The 23,579-nt window shown below is 38.9% G+C and overlaps 1 protein-coding gene across 1 annotated transcript; it reads left to right on the plus strand.

Moving 5' to 3' along the window:
* Positions 1–1,147: 1,147 nt before the first annotated feature.
* Positions 1,148–13,320, plus strand: ube2v1 (ubiquitin-conjugating enzyme E2 variant 1). The gene is made up of 4 exons (XM_084394399.1): positions 1,148–1,287; positions 4,161–4,309; positions 7,308–7,433; positions 11,951–13,320. The coding sequence occupies exons 1-4, from the start codon at positions 1,266–1,268 to the stop codon at positions 12,095–12,097; spliced, it is 444 nt and encodes a 147-aa protein (XP_084250525.1). The 5' UTR covers positions 1,148–1,265; the 3' UTR covers positions 12,098–13,320.
* The last annotated feature ends 10,259 nt before the right edge of the window (positions 13,321–23,579 follow it).

Here is a 23,579-nt window from a genome sequence, read left to right on the forward strand (position 1 = left end):
TGTCCCGTGCTAGTTATCACTATGTCAGTTTCGAGAATGAATTCTGTATTTATGTGTAGATGTCACTTCCAAAACTTTAAACGTGTAATTGGTCATCGGTCCTCTTTGCAGCATAAAAACAATACTTTTATGAAAGCACGAAACAGCGTACACTTTACAATCACTAAAAACAATTAAAAAGCGATTTAAATCAATAATGTTGTCTCCATTACTGCATAATGAATATCTTACTTACATCGTGTCTGTAACCAAACCATAGAGTAACCAAAACTCGTCACCGAACAAAAACTCAGGCGTTTTGAGCGGTGAGTGGATTCTAACTTAAACACCTCTGATTGGACATTGCGTTCAAGAGATCATCAAACATGTCTGTGATTGGCTACATTTCTCACCGCTGTAAAAACACGCTGCAAATAGGAACATTTCGCCATTTCTCCAGAACTCAAAAATAGAATGGGAGTGTTTGCCAAATCTGTTTCGCCAATATTATATTATTACAGTATCAACTGAGGGTGCTCTTACTTTCGTTTCAGGGTGCTTAAAGTTGACTTTGTGATGTTTTATACACATGTTTTATTTTAATTATTTTAACAAAAAATTATTTGTGATCAAACATTAATTGGAGTACCGATGCGGACCCCCGATTGAAGACCCTTGGATTAGCAGTTTTGAGCAAAATAAAATAAATTAAATCACTTGTTCAAAGTTCTCCATATTTTACATCGGAACGGTGCAATGGATTTCTGATTCCCTCTGTATATATATATATATATATATATATATATATATATATATTTGTAAATGTATGTTTACACATAATAATATTATCTAATAATTTAATATGATTATTTCCTGGGGTTGAAGGTTAGCTCTCCTTTGAACCTTAGTTTTGGATCTGATGTTGAACAAAGATCTTGACATATCAAAAAAGATTTGACGAGACCTTAAACTACATTGTTAGGCCTACTTGGCTACTTCTAAGCTCAGATGATGTAAACCTTTTTTTTTTTTTTTTTTTTTTTTATACAGTCTATTATGTAAACAAACTCTGCTGATTCACTGTATACATTGAAAACAAAACCTACAATAAAAATATACATTTTACATCAGCAATTATTTAAGAAATGTACTAGATTCAGGAGCATATGACGAGCAATAAACGCACCAGAGAGAACTTCAATATCCAGGTTCAGTGATTATTCACTTGCATAATTCATGAGGCGATTGTTCACTGTTGGCGCGCGTCCCCGCTGCTGAGCAACAAGATGGCGGCCGCCGCCGGATCAGGTAAATTTATGAAAAACTGCTGTTGTATTAGATTATTTCTTTCTTTAGTATGCACAGCGAGTGTTATGATAAGGTAAATCGCGTAAAAAGTATACTTTCATTGAAGTATTCACTCGTGTTGCTGTGTTTAGGGTCTCAGCATTCATGTGGGTGTGTTTGCACAGCATTAGCCTGTCAAATCCGTAGCATTTGTCGCGTTTAATGTCGATGGAGTTTATGTTTTAGCCAGTTTTAAGTAGCTTAAGATTCAGATACATGGTTATTGATGTATAGGGGTGAAAGTACAACAGGTTTTTAATGTAATCTGCCTTTTCTGTTGGTTAGCCATGTAGCTTATTCAACTGCAGCGTCATGATAGGGAAACAACACAATACACAGGCTGTGTCACAAAACCTGCTGAGCCGCCTAGCTAGACTGCAGTTCTGTGTATCAAAGACGCCTTCCGAGTACGTTATTGAACGCCAGTGATGTTTTATAAGTGCTTTCTAGGTTGGCAGATCGTTAGGTTTAAGAATACGTTTACCAAAGTGCGGTGTAGGTAACGTTAGGCAGATCGTTCATTTGAGGCACAGCCATTGACTTCTGTGATCTTTACAGACAGGGGACCCAAAATTGGAAACCTATCACTTCATTACCTCTTCCGTTTAAGCACAATATCTAACATTAATTATCCGCCTATATAATTGTTTTAATGTCCATTCAAATGTCAGTTGCTTTGCAGACCTCTGGTTGAAAACCTTTTCTCTATAATTATAATTTTCTCAGTCGTCACACCCCTTAGCTCAGTGGTTTGTAGCACACAACTGACTTTATATATATATATTATACATACATACATACACATATGAGAATTTTTTTTGACACAGCATATGCACAATATGCTTGTTATTTTACTCAGTTTTTTTTTTTATTATTGGGAGCTAATAGTATTATTTGTTTATGTGTTCAACTGCCATTCACTTTCTCCATAAGGGAATTACATTTTAAAGATAAACCAATAAAGACAGACTAAGCCCCCAGGTTGTTAATCAATGATAAAATTGCAATGATTCTGCTAAATCAATCTCCACCAATTAGAGAACTACGTCAAGGAAATTACACCAAAATAACTTGCTCCTTTTTTAGCGCCTCCCGCCCGCATAAAGCACTGCAAATGATGTAATAGTCTACTTATGCTGTACTATAAACTATTTAAATGTTTGTGTATATTGCAATCAATGTAAAACATTGTTCCTATATACACGATCAACATATCTTCATCAATAGTTTTATAGTTCTCTATCATTTTCTATTTGATTGTCATTTGCAGTGCAGTGCTCTCACTAAAGCCACGTCAAGTACACAGTATTGTTCCTTTTTTTTTCAGATTTTCAAATACGTTTTGTCTTCAAATCAAAGTTGTGGGTCCGGTTGCTTTGGTTCATCGTAGCTTATAGCTTTTTCACAAGCACTTTACACGGGAAAAATAAATAGAAACGCCGAACACCACTGCTCTACTTTTCCATTGTTTTTCAATGTAAACTCATGCCAGACGGACGTCTTTAACCGGTGCGCTCGCGTCTTTTGCAGCGTCTCGCGCATGACACGGCATTCAATAAAAAAACGTGGCGCACAAGTTAGCCTAAAAGTTGTTCAACTTTAAAGGTGCATTAAGCAACTTTTCATGTTAAAAATACCCGTTTTTCTAACCCATACATGCTTAAACAATTGCCTGATGGGCTGAATGAGCCCTTCTATGATCACTGCGATTGCCTCTATAATCCTGTACAGTAAAATAAATAAGAGGGATTCGGGACGGAATCGACTGGGCGTGACGTCATGCGCGTTCACGCTCACCTGGCTATGTCTGGCAGGTTTGTGTATTCGCCGCCATTATCCGCATCAGCGAAGACAACTCAAGCGACTTTTGCAAAAGTAGAAGATGGATTCAAAGAGACCGGCTTCTAGTTCATCCCAAACCCCAACGCAAACGCCACGTAACCGCGTGCACAACTCTGGTTGCAGTTTCGCGTGTCGCCAGAAGGGGGCATAGTTCTGCAAAAACTCAGAGACTTGCGCAATGCACCTTTAACAAAAAAACGCATCTCTTGACCTTTTGTGCGTCTCGTGTTTTTAACGGCATACATTTCAGGCTAAGTACCACAGTTGATCAAATCTGAGCTTCTAACTACCACCTAGTCCTCACCAATCCTCTATAGATATACTAACATTACTGGTTTGCAGTCCAATTTAAAAACAAATATCTTTGGGACTGCACTTCCTGGTTTCATTATCGGTATCATGCTCAACTGAGTCTTTGTTCTTAATCCAGTGTTTGTTAGTCAAAATCAGGCCATTCTTTAAGCTCACCTTCAGGAAATCAAGCTCACTGACTTTAAGGGTAAACACAACTGTGCTTTACCTTTTGCCATTTGCCTTATGGTTTCATGACTCTCTGAACAATTGACAGAGAAAAGACCGTATAATAGGGAATTATCTTTTGCTTTGGCTGATTTAGAAAACTATTGCCTGGTTTCACAGACAAGACTTAATCCAGTCCCAGACTAAAATGCATGTTTGAGCTGTTTTAACCGAAAGCATCTTGCATTGATATATCTTAAAATATATCAGTGTCATTGTTTTGTCTCAAGATGTTTTTTCTAACCCATGTTTATATAAAAAAAAGCGACTTCGATGGCCTAATCCTGGTGTAATCTGAGCCCTGTCTGTGAAACCAGGCCTATTTGATATAAAACTCTTCAAAAAGATTACATTTCCAGCCATATGTAAAATATTCTGACCCATAGAGTTTCTATATCAGCGAGAAGAAGCCGTATCTGTTTTGAACATTATTGCAGCAGCAGATGTTCATGCGATTGTGTGTGTTTTCACAGGCGTGAAAGTCCCCCGTAACTTTCGGCTGCTGGAGGAGCTCGAGGAGGGTCAGAAAGGTGTTGGAGATGGGACAGTGAGCTGGGGTCTGGAAGACGACGAGGACATGACCCTCACCCGCTGGAGAGGAATGATCATCGGACCCCCGAGGGTCAGTTCTACCAGCTTCCTGGGCTCTATTTAATTCAAATGTTTAGATGCATATTCTTGTGCATGAATAAGGCTATCATATTTTTAGCCTTTCAGATCTTTCTACTCAAAAACAAGAGGTCTCTGTTTATTCTATTAGAAAATGCAATGTGCATGACTCTGAAAAGAACCGAATATGCCAATAACAATATTACTGAGGGGAAAAACTAAGGCACATTAATACACTTTGATGTAGGGGTGTGCGATATGCATCATCTATGATAATATGGTAATTGTTGTTTTAACAATGTGCCAGCTGACATTATCAAGCATGTCACTTATTTTCTAAAAACCCAAACACGCCTTCAGAGTAGACGACTGCGAGCGTGCATTCAGAGCTCACACTTTCACTGCGTGATCTAGCCTGTGAGAATGGCCCAAAATGCAAGATTGCTGTTTTTCTCGAATAGTAGCATGATTGCAAATGTGTATTGAATTCACTATCACAAGAATTTAATATTATAATGTGTCATGAATTACACTTTTTAAAATGTTCTCTGAAGTCCACTTATAATTTTGTTAATCAAAAACAGTCACAATTTAGAAATAAATGGCCATTTTCTTGCCTGTTTTGTTGACTGTCTGGTTTGAACACTTCGTTTAAATGGGGTGTGTCTCCTTTGTCCTTTTAAGACTTCAATGTAAACGCCCATTCCTATAATTGGGTGACATCATTTCATGTGAAATATGGTTTATACATGTGTAATTGTTGAAAGTTTGTATCATTTCAAATTCCAACAGCCACTTTTTTTTCAACATCAGCTTTTTTAATCTATGTAAGCGCCACAGATGCTGACATGGCTTTAAATAAAACTATTCTGATACTGATACTTAATCTACGTAATATCTCTCGCATTCGACTACAGTATTTTCAAAACTCTGCATCCCGTTTGATCACAAGAGAAAGAATGAGCCTATCGCTTCGATTCTACATAACCTTCACTGGCTTCCGGTTTCCTCATGTATCGACTTCAAGATACTAACCCTCTCTTACAAAGCACTTCTTAACCTTGGTCCTTCATGTCTGTCTGAATGACTTCAACCTTATCTCCCCTGTTCACTCCTTAAGGTCTAGTGCTGGATTGTTAATGACTCAAATGTAGTTTAGTCACTACGGGGCCTGGTCTTTAGTGTTAGTGAAGGCTCTTCCTCAAGACATCCGTAAAGCTTCTTTCTTTTAAAAACACATTTATTCTCTGTATATTATTCTTCAGCTCTTGGTCCATGATCTGTTTTTTTTTTCTTCTTGAAATCTAACTTTGTAAAGCGACCTTGGGTTTTGGAAAAGTGCTATCAAATATTATTATTATTATAATTATGGTTACACTTTTTTACAGTACGTGTACTTTCCTAAGAAAGTACTGGATAATATATTTACCTTATATGGGTCAAGGTTAAGTTTAGGGGTAGGTTCTGGATTAGTACCTAGTTATCACACAGTTAATTACTGTAATAAGTACATACAGGGGGACCAGGTTAAAGTGCTACCATTATTATTATTAATATTATGGCAACTAACTATGGTGTCATCGCTACAACACACACTTCCTAGCATTTCCTCTGGCTCTTGTTCACCTAGATGCATTTCCGGATTAATCTTGGTAATGTTTCTCGGCTGTAAAGTTTTCTAGCGTTCTGGCTCTGGTTTGCGTTCACACAGAAGGCTTTCTGCCAATTTTATGGCAATTAAATCGAAATTGTGACTGTAGCTTATGTCTGATGTCACGTTTGGCCAGTCTTATCTTCATATTGGTAGCAGTAGTTTATGTTTTACAGACCGGGTGTGTGCAAGTGCATTATTATCAATGTTTTTTCTGTTACATTTGATCATAAACAATTTACATTTAATCATTTAGCAGAAGCTATCAAATACAACTCAAAATAAACCAAGAACCCCGACTTTGGTTGTCCCAAAAAACCCAAGCATACACATAACAAAGTAATTACTTAGGATCCCATTTTGTTGTAATAAATGTGATACACTTGTTAAGACATTACTAAAATACTAGTATTGTATTTAACTAATAATATAAATCATTCATAGAATTGTAGTGGGACTAGAATCATTAAATGTTTTACTATGCAGAGCAGTAGCAATCCAACACACTCATCAACTGAAGAAGGCCCACATATGCTTGACTTCTATGTAGTGTTCATGAACTGCACTAGAGCTTGTGTTTTAGTCTTTTTGGGGCATCATGACCTTGGTGGAAATAAAATTAGACCTAATCCAGGGGTGTCCAATCCTGCTCCATTACAGGGCCAAACCTGGCATCCTCATTGGTCAACGTTTATTTCTTTGTTTTTTGTTTCTTTGTGTTCGCTAGGCTGATGAAAGTCAGTCATCATTGTGATATCATTTTAGAGTTTCTGCAGGTCTTAACGTCATAAATCTAAGCAGAAAATCTTAAATGCATAGTCATGGCATCGGAAAAAATGATTATTCCTCAGTATTTTTGACCTGCTTTCCATGCAAATATGTCAAATTTTGAAAAGTCTTCTTGAAAAATGTAACAAAATTAGCTGAGTTTATACTTAAAACATGTACAAATATCTGCCAATGAGTTCCCTTTGAATTAAGCTGAGCCCATTGGCAGATATCTGTTCTTGCTTTAATCATAAACTCACTTCATTTTAATCAGTTTCACAAGACTTCATATTTTTATCATTTTGCATCTCGAGTAAATTGATTTAAGGATTTCTACACAATTGCACTGGAAAACAAGACAAAACTACTGATGATCAGCAGTGTGTTCAGGAGGTACGGCAAACGTTTGGGAGCAGTTGTAAAATTAATTTAAAAAGTAATGGATATCTGTTGAAAGTTGTATTTTTAGACTCATTGTGTTTCTCCCTATATCTAGAGGACACATATTGTGTTCCCTTCAATTTTCTTTACTAGGTCTTAAAAAGTTTTCAAATTAACCTGTTATAATAATTATATTTGTTTATTCCTGCAGACTATCTATGAGAACAGGATGTACAGCCTCAGAGTAGAATGTGGACCAAGATATCCAGAAACACCCCCTTTTGTTCGCTTTGTGACGAAGATCAACTTGAATGGAGTGCATAACTCAAATGGTGTGGTAAGTAAAACCGAGTACTGAATACTTCAGTTCTTCCTCATCTGCATGTCTCAGTGGGACCTTCATAATGAATGCATTTCATTATTCCCTTGTTTATCATATTGTGCTATTCTGAATTGCTAAAAAAAATCATTTGGTGATTGTTTTTGAAAAATCAAAACACCAATTGTTTGCCAAAAAACCCAATAGTAATTTAGTCTAAAACTGACATTGTCCGTTTATTTGACAAAAATAATTTAGCATTTGACTAACGAATTCTATTTCAAAAACTACAATTATTACTCATTCCATATCAATAATTTAGATTTTTAAAAACAGCAAGTTAGACAATTAACAATTAGAGGGAAATCTGATTTTCCCAGCATGCTTTGATATGATGGAATTAAGTGTTTGTTGTGTGGTTTTGCTCAAAATGAATATAGTATGAGTTCTGTTGGCATCTCTGTTATAGCTTGGGTTGAAAGTGGTTATGGTGCCATTTTGGGTTATTACCATTGTGGTGAAGAGTAGAGCCTGTGGTTATAGGTCGAGGGCGGGCCAGGAGACTTTAGACTTTATAAATTGCATGTTGCTTTATATTAGATGTATTACCCATGTATGTTAAATTACAGTTACGTAGAATATTAGATGGTAAATATTTCATTACAATATATGAACTAGTGTTGTCAAAAAATACAGAAATGATTCCAATACTCCTCTCTGCAGTATCGACACACAGATACCAGCTGCGCTTTCTTGCTCTCCTCTCCGACAGCGGGTGGACACCAAGCAGCAACCTTCCTATTTCTCTTGAAACCAACATGGAAGTGGCTTTAACTGCAATTCATCGTCTGGCCACTAGAGACAGGCTGCAAAAGAGTCAATCCCATAGACCCCCATGTTAAAATGCCCAACTTTACAGCAGAAAAAAATGCATAATTAAGGGCGTGGCCACTTGAGTGACAGATGGATTGCCGCTTCTTTCAATACTAGCCGTTTTTCTGCTGTCTGTTAGCGTCACGTCACCTCAGCTAATCCGCCTCGGCCAAGATGGCGAGGGCCGGCTCCGCCCACTTTGGGCTTCAAAAACACTCGGGTGACGTCACGGACACTATGTCCATAAGTTTTTTTTTTTTTTACCGTCTATGGTTGACGCGCACATGCCTCCTCTCATTCACTCCGGTTAAATAGTGTTGGTGTGACCGGTGTGGTGAACAAATGAGTCCTATTGAAGAGATGAGTCCGAGCTTAGGACCCCATTAGTATGCCAGTAGTATGCCTGATCTAAATCTGTTCTCGCGGCAACTTGTAGCTAACGTGAACTATTTTAGTGTTATTATGTGGTAGCTTTATGTAGAATGCAAAATCCCTCTGCTATATGCAAGGTAAGATTAAATTAAATTGTATATTGTATATGTAAATTGTATATATTCTATAGCTAATATTTAAAATCTCAAGTTGCGTCAATAGCAGAGGAGAAAGACCGCGAAATTTAAAAATACTACTGTTATTGTGTCATGAAATGTAGTTTTAAGAGTTTCTCAGTCGAGAATGTAGTTGTTTGAAGCTCAAATATGTTGTTCATTTATAAAAAAATAAAAAAACACACACTAACAACGAGAAATGTTTAATTTTACAGTCTACACTTCGGTTAAAAACTATATATAAGTTTAAATACATTAATGACTCGTTATAACGTAGTACAAACGTCTTCTATAATAAAGTGATTTTGTATGATTTGTAACCAGGCATTACGATTACCCATAAAACGTGCTTTGAACCAATCGGATTGCTTGGGTCCTAAGCTCGGACTCTTCTCTTCAGTAGGACTCGTTTGTTCACCACACCGGGTCTGAATTTCGGTGTGGGATTGCTCATAATTCGCATCCGAAACGCACACACATAATAAAGCCGCCTCTGACATACAAGTGCCAAAATTAGCAATTTTTTTTTGCATCTTATTTATGGTCCAATACACTCAAAAATAATGTCACGATGCACACGTGCGAATGTCGTGTGCAGCGGAAAGGTGGCTTGAACCGCGACGTGATTAAAGGTATCTTTTCCATGTTAATCAGAGGGGTTTTTTTTGGCATCGAAGTTCGAAATTCCAGTATATCGTGACAACACTAATATGACACCAGTTCATTTTTCTCTACCGGGATCCAGTTGTTTCTGTGAATTGCCGCAATCCATTTGCTTCTCTGTTCTGTAGCTTTCGGCAGTCTGTAAAAAGATAGCTCAGATTTCTTGTTGCATCCGTTAGCACAGTCGATCGCACAGCTCTATCCCACTGTTTTGTGTGTTTTTCGCTGCGTTTACACTGAACGCCAGTGCTGCCACTCAGTGGGCGTAAACACTGTGACCCCGCCTACTGTGATGTCATGTGCATACCCTCTATAGATACTATGCAAAACATCAGCAACTATAGAGGATAACTAATATTAACTTTTGATTACTACTAGGGGTGTAACAATACCCTCGTGTCACGATACGATATTATTGTTTCTCCAAGACATATGATAAAAGGTTAACAAAAAATGCTAAATTTGGTATTACATTGTGTGTAAATGAATAGTCTTGGACTTGGTGCTGGAAACCCAAAGCACAGGACAATAGCGACACCAGAATAACAATATTCATGATTCTGAAGCTGAAAATACAGGATTATTTTAGACAAATATGTTTGCACTGTCACTGACTAGATATACTTAAAATAACGTAAGCCACATTTACTCGTAACATCAGACATTTGGCATTATCAGGACCCACAAATATTCCCCCAATGCATTATTATACATTATATTCAACATTATATATAGTAGTTTAAGACACTAAAACTCTGTAATCTTGAATTTCTTTCCTCACACAGCAATTTTTATTTTGGGTGAACTATCCACGATACATATCGTCACTATCCACGATACATATCGGCACTATCCACGATACATATCGTCACATATCGTCACTATCCACGATACATATCGTCACTATCCGCGATACATATCGTCACTATCCGCGATACATATCGGCACTATCCGCGATACATATCGGCACTATCCGCGATACATATCGGCACTATCCGCGATACATATCGGCACTATCCGCGATACATATCGGCACTATCCGCGATACATATCGGCACTATCCGCGATACATATCGGCACTATCCGCGATACATATCGTCACTAACTATCCGCGATACATATCGGCACTATCTATCCGCGATACATATCGGCACTATCCGCGATACATATCGGCACTATCCGCGATACATATCGGCACTATCCGCGATACATATCGGCACTATCCGCGATACATATCGGCACTATCCACGATACATATCGGCACTATCCACGATACATATCGGCACTATCCACGATACATATCGGCACTATCCACGATACATATCGGCACTATCCACGATACATATCGTCACATATCGTCACTATCCGCGATACATATCGTCACTATCCGCGATACATATCGGCACTATCCGCGATACATATCGGCACTATCCGCGATACATATCGGCACTATCCGCGATACATATCGGCACTATCCGCGATACATATCGGCACTATCCGCGATACATATCGGCACTATCCGCGATACATATCGGCACTATCCGCGATACATATCGGCACTATCCGCGATACATATCGTTACATATCGTCACTATCCGCGATACATATCGGCACTATCCGCGATACATATCGGCACTATCCGCGATACATATCGGCACTATCCGCGATACATATCGGCACTATCCGCGATACATATCGGCACTATCCGCGATACATATCGGCACTATCCGCGATACATATCGGCACTATCCGCGATACATATCGGCACTATCCGCGATACATATCGGCACTATCCGCGATACATATCGGCACTATCCGCGATACATATCGGCACTATCCGCGATACATATCGTTACATATCGGCACTATCCGCGATACATATCGGCACTATCCGCGATACATATCGGCACTATCCGCGATACATATCGGCACTATCCGCGATACATATCGGCACTATCCACGATACATATCGTCACATATCGTCACTATCCGCGATACATATCGTCACTATCCGCGATACATATCGGCACTATCCACGATACATATCGTCACATATCGGCACTATCCACGATACATATCGGCACTATCCACGATACATATCGGCACTATCCACGATACATATCGGCACTATCCGCGATACATATCGGCACTATCCGCGATACATATCGGCACTATCCGCGATACATATCGGCACTATCCGCGATACATATCGGCACTATCCACGATACATATCGGCACTATCCACGACACATTGTATTGCGATATATTGTGACACCCCTAATTACTACTGTGCTCATTAATTACTAATGTGAGAGACTTCCTAGTGGAAAAACTAGAAATTTCCAGAGCTCTATGAACTGATTCTGCTTTATTCCCATTCCTCTATTCCAATTCTGTCTCTCTTTTTTGTGCTGGTTAATGCATTGTGTAAATGTCTTTTGATTGGCTCAGGTTGATATGCGAGCTGTGTCCTCACTGGCCAAGTGGCAGAACTCCTACAGCATCCGCGTGGTCCTGCAGGAGCTGCGACGACTCATGATGTGCAAAGAAAACATGAAGCTGCCGCAGCCTCCCGAAGGACAGATCTACAGCAACTGAGTCGTCTTCTTCTCTACCTTCATCAGAACACATTCACACACGCAAGGCTGAGCATTCCTCCTCTATTTTTTTTTCTTTTTTTTTTTCTGGACTCATGAGAATTCCTCCCAGTCCCTGACCACTCCCCATGAGCTGCAGCAACCAATGAGCAGTCCCGCCTCGGGAGCTCCCATTGGACAGAATCCATGGATGTAGTGGTGTGCACAGCAGAATACTGTACATCATTCTAATCTTTTTTTTTTTTTTAAATGTTTATTTGTTATACATGCAAATTGTAAAAAATAACAAATGATCTTATTGAGTGTAATCTGTGTGCCCTCATTTGAGAATAGTTCTGCAAGTGAAAATGAATTTGTGCTATCATGTAACATGCTGTGTGGTGGGAATATTAAGATTTTCTTTTCTTTCTTTTTGTAGTGATGATAGCATCAGAATCAGCAAGTCTTGCCTGTTTAATAATCAGAGGTTTCTGGCCTGACCGGTTAAAGTTGAATCTTGATCGGTGTCTCATTACTTTCTTCCTTCAGCCTCTCAGCTTTATGGGTTTATTAAACGTTTGTGCAAAATGACAACAGAAGCTCAATGGTAGAAAATGTCTTAACAACATCAAAGATGAAGTGTGCAACTTGTATTCTATCCTAGCTTCATATGCAGAGAGAACGGTGTTTGTAGGTTGATGGCTGGTTATTTTTTACACATTATTTTGGTGCTGCATAGAGTACACACTTCAACTTTAACATGACTCGTTCCATTGAGCTGTTGAGAGCGTTGACACCATGAATAAATTTTGTGTTCGATATGTTATAGAAAAAAATTAGAAAAGTTGTGAATTAAGATAAATTGAACTCTGGGTTTAAAAAAAAAAAAGAATAATCAACAACTTGATTACTATTCAGTCACGACTGAACAGTCTATAACAAAAACCCACACACTGTTGCTACATGTTGCTTCACCTTCAGCTGTGATTAATAAGTTTACACACCCCTTGCAGAATCTGCTCAATTTTAATAATTAAAAAAAGATCCTAAAAATTGCATTTTGATTATTTGGTACTGCTCTAAATATGCTATTTCCATAACTGATGTTTATAGTCCACAAAAAAAAAATGAATTCACACAAAATGAACCAGTTCAAAAGTCTTGAAAAGTGTCGTTACCTGGATAATCTATGACTGTGTGAAAGCAACACGCTACATTAAAGGAATAGTTCACCCAAAATGAAAATTGTCATCATTTACTCACCTTCGTGGTGTTTTCAAACCTGTATGAGTTTTCGGGTAGAATGTTGGACCCCATTGACTTCCATAGCGTGCAAGAAAAATACAGTGGAAGTCAATGGGGGCCTGCTGCTGTTTGCTTTCCAAAATTCTTCAAATATCATTTGTGTTCAGCAGAAGATAGAAACTCATCTAGGTTTAGAATAACTTGAGGGTGAGTAAATGATGACCATTTTTTATTTTTGGATGAACTATCCCTTTAAGTGCCAGGGGACACTGAAGTTTAAAAGCATTCAGTATTACATTAAAATGAAAGATCTTTGAACAGGTCTTATGTAATTTAGCACTGCCCTTCAGAAGGTTTTCCAGAGGACAAAATAATTTACACATCATTCTGTTCAAAACATTTACACACCCCGACTTCTCGAGTCGCTGAATTGTGTGAAAATTGTATCTCAACCATTTATAGCCACTGTTGGAAAGGGCTGGAAATATGCAGACGATGCTGGAAAACCAAAGAGTGGAGCTGGAGGATCTTTCTGAAGAACAGTGAGCAATTTAACTGGTCAGGACAAACAAGAGACTCATGAACAACTATTAAAAACATACGGTGGTTGATCATACTCAGTATTGAGCATAGGCCTAAAGCATTTAAAGCAGTTAATTTGAGTAAATTATGTTATTTTGTCTTGTGGACCGCATTTAGTGTGTGTGAAACAGCCTGTTCAGGGTAGTGATATTGTAAGTATAATTTATTTTTTGTCAGGTGACGTCTATATAAACTAAACACAACACCTTACAAAAGTAACCACAGGTTTTGTATTTTACTCACTGCTGAAAGTGTTCAAAGAGCAGACCTTCACTGGATCACTTGATGCACTAGTGACCACATTCACAAAATCAAGACTTTGAGAACTCAAGGCTATAAGTTGCACACATAAGACATGACTTCAGGCTGATTGGGCCATCCTTTCACAACATTTTCATTTCAAAATAAGTCAAAAAGTGGACCAATGTATACCAGAATGTATAATGTATTGTAATCAACTAAATATACTTCTAGCAGCACAACTGTGTTTACCCTGGTAAAAAAAAAAAAAAAAAAGAAGCTAAGTATACTTGCAGCCAGACTAATTATCAGTAGCCTATACTTCAAGTGTGTTAATGATTAATTAACGTTTAAGTGTGCTATTTTGAAACAATTAATTTTGTACTAAGTATAGCCTATTTTAGTTGTACTTAAATTGTAGTAAAACATAACTTTAAGTGTATTTAGTGTACTAAATTGGACCAACTTCAAGTATTAGTATAAGTATGCCTGTGTCGGGACTAATTACATGCTTGATTAGTGATATTAAAGTGTACTTTATTCATGTTACAAGTAGCCTACATTAAAAATTAATTTCGAGTGTCTAAAGTGTATTTATATATTTTTGCCGTTTTCGCCTTTTATTAGGATTGGACAGTAGCTGGACAGGAAGTGAGGTGAGATGGGAAGTCCGGTTCTTTTCCGCGAACCGGTTCTTTCGGACAGTTCGTTTCAATGAAGCCGTAAAAAAAAAAAAAAAAAAACAGTTCACCAGTTATTTTACGTCCTCACGTAATGACATCAATTCTGTCATCCCGGTGGATAAAAATACATTCAGATAAAGGCATTTGTAATCATAACGTCAGTTAAATAATAGTAATCATCGTCATAATCATCTTGGATAAGTTTCTTACATTTAAAGGAACACTCCACCGTTTTTTTGAAATAGGGCTTATTCACCTTCTTTCCTACATTTAGATAGGTGGGCAAATGCATTTTTGTCTCAGTGCATGCATTGTTTTAGTTTGACAGGGTCGGTGCTAGCTTAACTTAGCTTAATGAATGGAATCCTTTGTTGCCAGCTAGCATGTGCTGAGTAAAAGTGATTCATTTTTATTTTTTTTAAACACCTAATTACTTCTTGTGGCCTGTGTATTCACAACGAGTACAAATAGCGATGCAGATTAACACTAGGCGATTTCCTAGGCAGATATTGACTTGGGACTATATTAGGGGGAAGCACAGGCGAAGCACTGCTACTTGGGCGCAGAGATATCCATAATCCAAAATCCATAATGTTCAATGGACTGCTGGAAGAAGGCCAAGGCTGTAGATGACAGATTGTTATTTGCGGCACCTAGGTACATGATCTATTGGGGGGGGAAAGCAGGATATATATGAGTTAAAAAAGTTGATGACTATATTGTACCTACATATTCAATAGACATTTAGAATTAAGCATTTCTTTGAGACAACAAAATCACCTACATTGAAAAGTTTGTGATAGATTGATTGATACAGACGGAAAGATATAGAGACAGATAGACACTCACTCACCGTGAGTGCTTTTGGTCCAGGAACGGAGTATTTGCACCGCACAACACACCCTAGCATGTTCAAATGGTAAAGGATACCCATGGTGTCAACACGATGCATTCAGTGGCAGTCTTAAATGTGCTCTAAGCGATGTCACACGTTTTTTAGGCCGAAACATTTTTTGTCACATACAGCAAACATCTCCTCACTATCCGCTAGCTGCCTGTCCCCTGAACACACTGTAAAAAAACGCGGTCTCTGTAGACAGCCCAGGCTGCACAAACGGCAACAAAAACAAAAGCCGCATTTCCACCGAAATTACCCGGAACAATTTGTCCCAGGAACTTTTTTCCCAGGAACTTTTTTTGCCCCAGACCGATTGCTTTCTGCGTTTACACCGCGGTCTAAAGTACCGGGAAGGTAAACTGCGCGCAACTGCTCCTCCCAGTCTGCGACGGACAGTAATCAGTTTTGAGCGCCACATTTATAATAAGTATGGAGGAGATTCAAACTGTGCTGCAGTTATGTATTGGTTTACTAACGAGGTAATTAACAAAACAAAATAGACGAGCACTGATACTAAAGCGTGTTCAGAAAGCTCGTATGCGTATAAAATTAGACAACGTATGTTATCAGTTATTGTGAGATGCCATGGGACGAACGCGCAAAAATTTCCTCTTTCGCAAATACGCTTAAAAAAAGCCTGAACCCCGTCTATCAGTCATAAATAGTGACAGTCTTGTAAATAGTTGTTTGTTACTAACCTCAAAGCGCTATTTCAATCCTGTTATAGTAAATTTGTAACATGGTTTGGAGTGCCTTGCAATAGATGACAATGTGTAAACATAATGACTTAATAATAAAAGCTGTGGCAGAAAAGAGACGAGCACTGATAAAGCGTGTTCAGTAAGCTCGTAATGCTAACCTTAGATATAAAATTTGTTAGTTATCAGCTATTGCGGACATTGACCGTGAGATGGCTGGGACGAACGCGCAGAAACGCTTCCACAAATACCCTTAATAAAGCCTGAAACTCGTCGCCAGTCCACCAGTTTTTTGATTAAATTCCATATTTGCAGACAGACAACTCTTACTGCATGAAGCCATGACACGAACCGCAATAGATTTTTTTAAAAAAGGAAGGTTAAAAATAAATAAAATGCTGCGTGGAGTCATCCAACCAAAATGCGGCGTGAACACAACCAATCAGCTTGTGCAGCGCACAAGTCCCACCCCTGAAAGTTCCTGAACTTTGAAAAAGTACTACCTCATGAGCAGGGACTATCGGAGGGGGAAATATTTACCCGGAACTTCATTTAGACCCTGGTTCCTGCGGTGTAAACACATCGAGTACCAGCCCAAAGTTCCTAGTTCCTGGGGAAAGTTCCTGCGGTGGAAACGCGGCTAAACTGGCCCAGCCTGGACCACGAAACAGATGGTTCCAGCCAATAACCGACAAGAATGATTTGGGGGTGGGGGTTGGGGGGTTAGTGCGCGTGCACATGAAGGGGGGTGTGGAGGAGAGAGAAGCATGAAGAGGGAAGTTAGCTAGAGGAGAGATGTCCTAGAAAACGACAACGACTAACATTAAGCATTTATATTCTTGAGAATTTTGATATGGCCGACACACAACCAAAGAGACGACGTTCCGATGAACAAATACCAAAGAAGAGGGAAAAGGAGAAGCAACGCGCAAAGTCCCGAATTTACATCGGAAAAGCGTTCAAAAGGTGGCGAGAACTCCGCTGGCAGAAGCGCTTCCAATCCGACATTCAAGTGGCTCTGTTTTTGCTGGACAGGTGTGTAAATCCAGTTTGGTTTTTCTAAATGGTTCATGACTGATTCAGGAAGCACGGGAGGGAGGGGGAGGGGACGGGATGAGGAGGAGGGAGGGTCGAGCTAGCCTCCGTTTTGTTTGACAATACTTTGAACGTCAACAAGAAGTGACGTCACCCAACATCGCTTAGAGTACCTTTAACATTGAGGCATAGGTAGGCGGCTGCTTGGGGCCCCCTACCAGTGGTCGTAATAGGGGGGCCCCCAACCAACCTCAAAAGAAAAAGAAAAAATCATCATGAACGCTTCAAAAGCATAGTAAATTGTATTAATAGTCTTAAGAAATACGTTGAAACGTTGAAGTAGTAGTTAAAATGTCCAGTTCATGGTTATCTGTCCCTACACATACACCCCCTACTTTCACAATGAAATGGACTAGTCCGTAACGGTGCGCGAAAGATAAACACAGTGACAGGAGGACTGGGAAGTACACAAACAGAGACGAAGCAAGACGAGTCTAAACGCGAAAATGAATTACCCAAGCGGCTCAAATAAAAGAAAAAAGCGAAAAGACGCCGATAAGTATTTGGCAACGCTGCCAAAGATGACAAACTTTTTTACGGCTACTGTTGGGGATACAGACAGGAACAACAACGTCCAAAGCGTTGAACATGCCGCTACAGCAGCAGCAGCTAGCTGTGAAGTGGCGCTAGGTGGGGATAACGTTAACCAAGTCTGCTTATGCAATGGCAATTGCTACTTCAACCCTCTCTCCCTCACACACACACACAATCATGTACATCGGTTTGTTTGTAGAATGTTTGAAATGTCAATCTCAAGTGCAATGCCAATTGCAACCTCACTCACTCACTCACTCACACAAGTGAGTCATACATACCTTCGCCTTGGGTCCCAATTTGCTAAATCCGCCACTGGATGCATTGAGGCCTTAACTCTCTCCCACTGAACCCGATGTCCTCTGCCTTGCAAACTCCCCTTAACAAGCCAATAGCCTGCATGTGGCATGCTTTCTTTGATTTCATCAACAAGGCTATCAAGGTCTGAGTCTGATAAAGCGCTGTATAGACCTCTAACAGTGATGTTTAAATCTGCCATTCGTCTGTACACTGGCTATTCACCTAGACACTCCGAGAAGACTGGCAATGCATGACACAGGGAGGCCTTGATGGAGTAGATGCAGCAGGTAATCTTGCAAAACATTAAAAAGCGTGGACGTCCAGCTGCTCCATGAGTGACTTGAATTAACACTTCCACGACTTGATTTGATTTTTCCTCAGTTACTAATCTGTACAGTTCTGCGAGACCATCCACAATACTCTCAGGAAGAGAAATCAGAAAATGCACTGAACAATACTATCTCCTGTGTGCATATGAACTGTAAGTAGTCTAGGTCCAGAGGTTGCCGACTGAAAATGTGCTGAATGTGCCGCTCCATCATTATGCGAACCACCTGGGAGATCAGTGGACAGACACAGACAGATAGTTATTTCAGTTTGAACTGCAATATGCTAAACATTAATGAAAACCTGTAAATGGTTTATACAAAATGTAATCTGGAATACAAGACTGTAATGTTCTAGAAAGGGTGGTACAGTGGTACTTAATTCCCATTAAGAACCTGAAATGGAACAAGGAAAAAACATAACACATGATAAAAATATCTTTCACTCTGTACCTGTCCACTGACAACCCTTTTTTGTCTACTTTTTGAAAGGTTCTCAGCCTCTCAACCCACTTAATTATTTAATTATTTGGTTAGAATTCAGTCAGCTTGAATGTTAAAGGGTTAGTTCACCCAAAAATGAAAATTCTGTCAGTAATTACTCACCCTCATGTTGTTCCAACCCCGTAAGACCTTCGTTCATCTTCGGAACACAAATTAAGATATTTTTGATTAAATCTGAGAGCTGTCTCACTCCTCCATAGGCTTCTAAGACATTCTAACTTGCTGGCCCAGAAAATTTATTAAAGACATCGTTAATATAGTCCAAGTGACTCCAGTGGCTCAATCTTAAGTTTATCAAGCGACGAGAATACTTTTTGTGCGCAAAAACAAACAAAAATAACGACTTTGTTCCACTATTCATTTCCTTCTCTCTGGGCCTCGAGTTTTTTCACATAGTATAACTGCGTAGCACGTCTGTGTTGTACGTCACACGCATCACACACATGACCAGCGTCGGCCAATAGTGAGCCTACGTGTGACATACAACACAGAAGCGCTGCGCTATTACACTACGTGAACTCACTCGAGGCCCAGAGAGAAGGAAACTAGATGTACCGCATGGCGGTACAAAATATGACCGCCGCTCAGGCCTGCACTGGCTTTCCACAAAAATAAATGACGTGGAGCAATTTGGCTGTATTGCGTGTTTATGTATATAAGTTGTATATTTTAAAAGACTGTCTGGAGTATTCCTGTGGATCATGGATAATTTAGAGTTTTGTAATTATTTGCTATTACTATTTAAGTTTTATATCAAAAGTCATTAGTTTAGACACTTAACATCCGTAATGTGAAAATGTCACATTCATAACAGTGGTTTTCCCTACATAATGTATTATAAAAATGAGTTTCAAAAACACACTTATTGTGTTCAAGCAAGTCTTTTTCATGCTACATTGGTAGTTTGTTTAATAATTTACAGAGTTTGTAGGACACTTGTAAAGTGTGTGTATTTCATGTTATGTCCATAACGCTGCTAAAATGTATTCATAGGATGTAAAATATTATATGAAATGTGAGGATTTTGCAAGAATCAGAGGACAGAGGTTACATTAAAAGTTATGTAAATTAATTCACTGATACTAATTTTATCTATGTTTAAGGCATTGTATCTACCAATATAAGTCTAACTGTCACATGCATAATGTTGAAACTGTTGTATAATAAAAGGGAAGAACAAATAAATAATAATATAAACTATATATTTTCTGAAAGCGTAGACTCTCAGGATGTGATCTAACATGGCATGAAACATGTCCCACCCACCTCATTAGTATACTGCCCAAGCATAACACATTGGGTATTGGTAAATCGGGTATATGGCTGATACCTAAAAAAAGTAGTAGTATGTGCATGTCTGTCTGTGTGTGTGTGTGTGTATGTGTGTGTGTTTGTGTATGTGTGTGTCTGTGTGTGTGTGTGTCTGTGCGTGTATGTATGCGTGCGTACATGTGTGTGCGCGTGTGTGTTTGTGTGTGTGTGTCTGTGCGTGTGGATGTCAGTGTGTGTGGATGCTTGCGTTTGTTTGTATTCCTGCATGTGTGTGTGTGACAGTATCATCCTAAACCAGCAACCCTTCGCTCAACAGCACCATCTACAGGCCGATGAGTGTACAGTCACTAAATGTGCACATAAATGAATTTATTTTATACCCCCCCATGGATGAAATTCTACGAAACTTAGCATACCCCCAGAGGATGTCAAGTTAATCATACACATGAAATATGGCGCAGTTCTGAACATCTCAACTGAAGATAGGGGCGATTAAAGCAGAATAATATTGCATTTTCATTTTTTATGGGAAGGGGCGCAAATCACTAATGAGTGATTATGGGCTACGGTTGATGTGGGCCCTTAAGACTAACATACCATAAAAATTTCTTCATCCTCGGTGCCACGGTTCAGGTAGTTATTTAGGAAAAACTGCATTTTTTGGGTTTGGGGGGGCCCAGCGCGGGGGGGGAGTGAGTGGCCCCCGGGGACCAAACGAAATTTTTCCGTAAAAGTCTAGTGGGGCTACATGCCCACCAAATTTCATGTTCCCCGGTGTTTCGGTGTCCCTGGTATCGTTGACGAAAAATTCAGTAGATGACAAAAAAAAAAAAAAAAAAAACTTTGACAATCCCTATATGACCGCTTTCGCTAGCTATGCTAGCGGCGGTCATAATAAATAGTGGAATAAAGTCGTTATTTTAGGGGGTTTTTTGCGCACAAAAAGTATTCTCGTCGCTTCATAAACTTAAGATTGAGCCACTATAGTCACTTGGACTATATTAACGATATCTTTAATAACTTTTCTGGGCCAGCAAGTTATAATGCCTTAGAAGCCTATGGAGGAGTGAGACAGCTCTCAGATTTAATCAAAAATATCTTAATTTGTGTTCCGAAGATGAACGAAGGTCTTACGGGGTTGGAACAACATGAGGGTGAGTAATTACTGACAGAATTTTCATTTTTGGGTGAACTAACCCTTTAATGTAATAAAATAATTAATGAACAAAACATTGAAACAATATACAATTGTTTCTTAACTTGCCGGTGACGTATGCAGTGCCCAAATTATTATATTGGACAGAAAAATTAAACCCTTAATTATAGATACTGTAAGACAGAAACTCACCTGTTCACCTCTCATTTTCCTCAGCTGTAGGCAAAGGCAAGCAGGAAACTAGTGCTAAATTCATCCCCTAGCTTAGCGCCATCTACTGTCTTGGAAGAGGAAGTTTCTCAACTGCATTTGTGAGAAAATCGCGCTGAGAGATTAAAAGCCTCACAAAGTGTCTCACAATCATAACAGACAGATATGCTTTTGTATGCACTTGGTTTGGTATTTGTTCAAAGGTTACATGCCATCTGTAGGATAGTTTGTATTTATTTGTGAAATATTATCTAGGCTCATTTATTTATATTTGTAAAACACAAAACATATTTGTTACTCCTCTGCATTTTCACTCAAATTGACCTTTGTATTTGCACAATGCTTTCTGTTTGTTTGCGAGTCGAGGTTTCCTTTGCAAAGCAGATCGAGTTTGTTATCAAAATGCTGGATTTGTTTGTTTAATTATGGCACAAAATTAACTCCATACATTACTCATTACTTATTAATATTGCGTATTATGAGTCAGTAATGTAAAGTTGTTCACTGTGATTTCTACCCTGTTTGGGAGTTCCTTTGCACCACTTTAGTGAATTTTCAAGTGAATGGGAAACAAGTGGGTATTTGAAAATTGAGCCTTTATTAATTTTTTCCAAAGAAACCACCAGGGTTATTTTGAGTCTTGCAGGTATTTAAAGCTGTGCTCATGCACGGTTATTATGGGCCTCATCTTCCTGGAGAGAAAGACAAAAAGGAGGTTACCAATGATATTAAAGTATACACATTATCCATTCATATCTATGGAGTTATTTGTACTTGCGCCTCCACGAGCCTTCGTTTTGCATCTTCTTTCTTGTTTTTTTCCCTCGTCTCTAATAGATGATTCAGCGATGTCTTCATCCAGCCCGATCTCACGGGAAAACGTACAAATTCTACGAGGTGGCTTATTCGTACGAATTCATACGACCTGACTCGTACGAATTAGTAAGATTTTTGCAAAATCGTACATATTTTACGAATTGGCCAATTCGTATGAATTCATACGAATGACCTACCCCTGACCCCGCCCCTAAACCTACCCATCACGTGGGTTTAGACAAATCGTACAAATTCGTACGAGTGAGGTCGTACGAATTAGTACGAATTAGCCAACTTTTTATCATTCGTACGAATTCGTATGAATTGGTCGTGAGATAGCGTTGCTTCATCTCCTGACATCAGATCACACAAGCATTACACTCATTTAAACTGGATTTTTTTCTCTCTTCTTCATACAATCACCTCTCTCCTCAAATCCTCACTCAAATCCTTCTAAAATATGAAAATATGAACAATCTCTGAGTTGGGCTTGACGCTTACTTTTCTCCGCATTAAAAACTTTAAACGTGTTTTATCTTAATAAGGGGATATAGAGACATTATGAGAATAGTAGGCTACACAGGGTATTTAAATATTTCTGCTTCAAACTGTTTAATAATTATCAAGCGTATAGCGTTAGTTCTGGCAGGTCACGTTAGTCAACCTCGCATCAGCCGACTCTCAGCTGATCCACATCCACCTATAGGATTAGGACGCCTATCACTGTATACATACACTCACCTAAAGGATTATTAGGAACACCTGTTCAATTTCTCATTAATGCAATTATCCAATCAACCAATCACATGGCAGTTGCTTCAATGCATTTAGGGGTGTGGTCCTGGTCAAGACAATCTCCTGAACTCCAAACTGAATGTCAGAATGGGAAAGAAAGGTGATTTAAGCAATTTTGAGCGTGGCATGGTTGTTGGTGCCAGACGGGCC

This window comes from Rutilus rutilus, assembly GCF_951802725.1.
Source record: "Rutilus rutilus genome assembly, chromosome: 22".
In the NCBI taxonomy this organism is placed as follows: Eukaryota; Metazoa; Chordata; class Actinopteri; order Cypriniformes; family Leuciscidae; genus Rutilus; species Rutilus rutilus.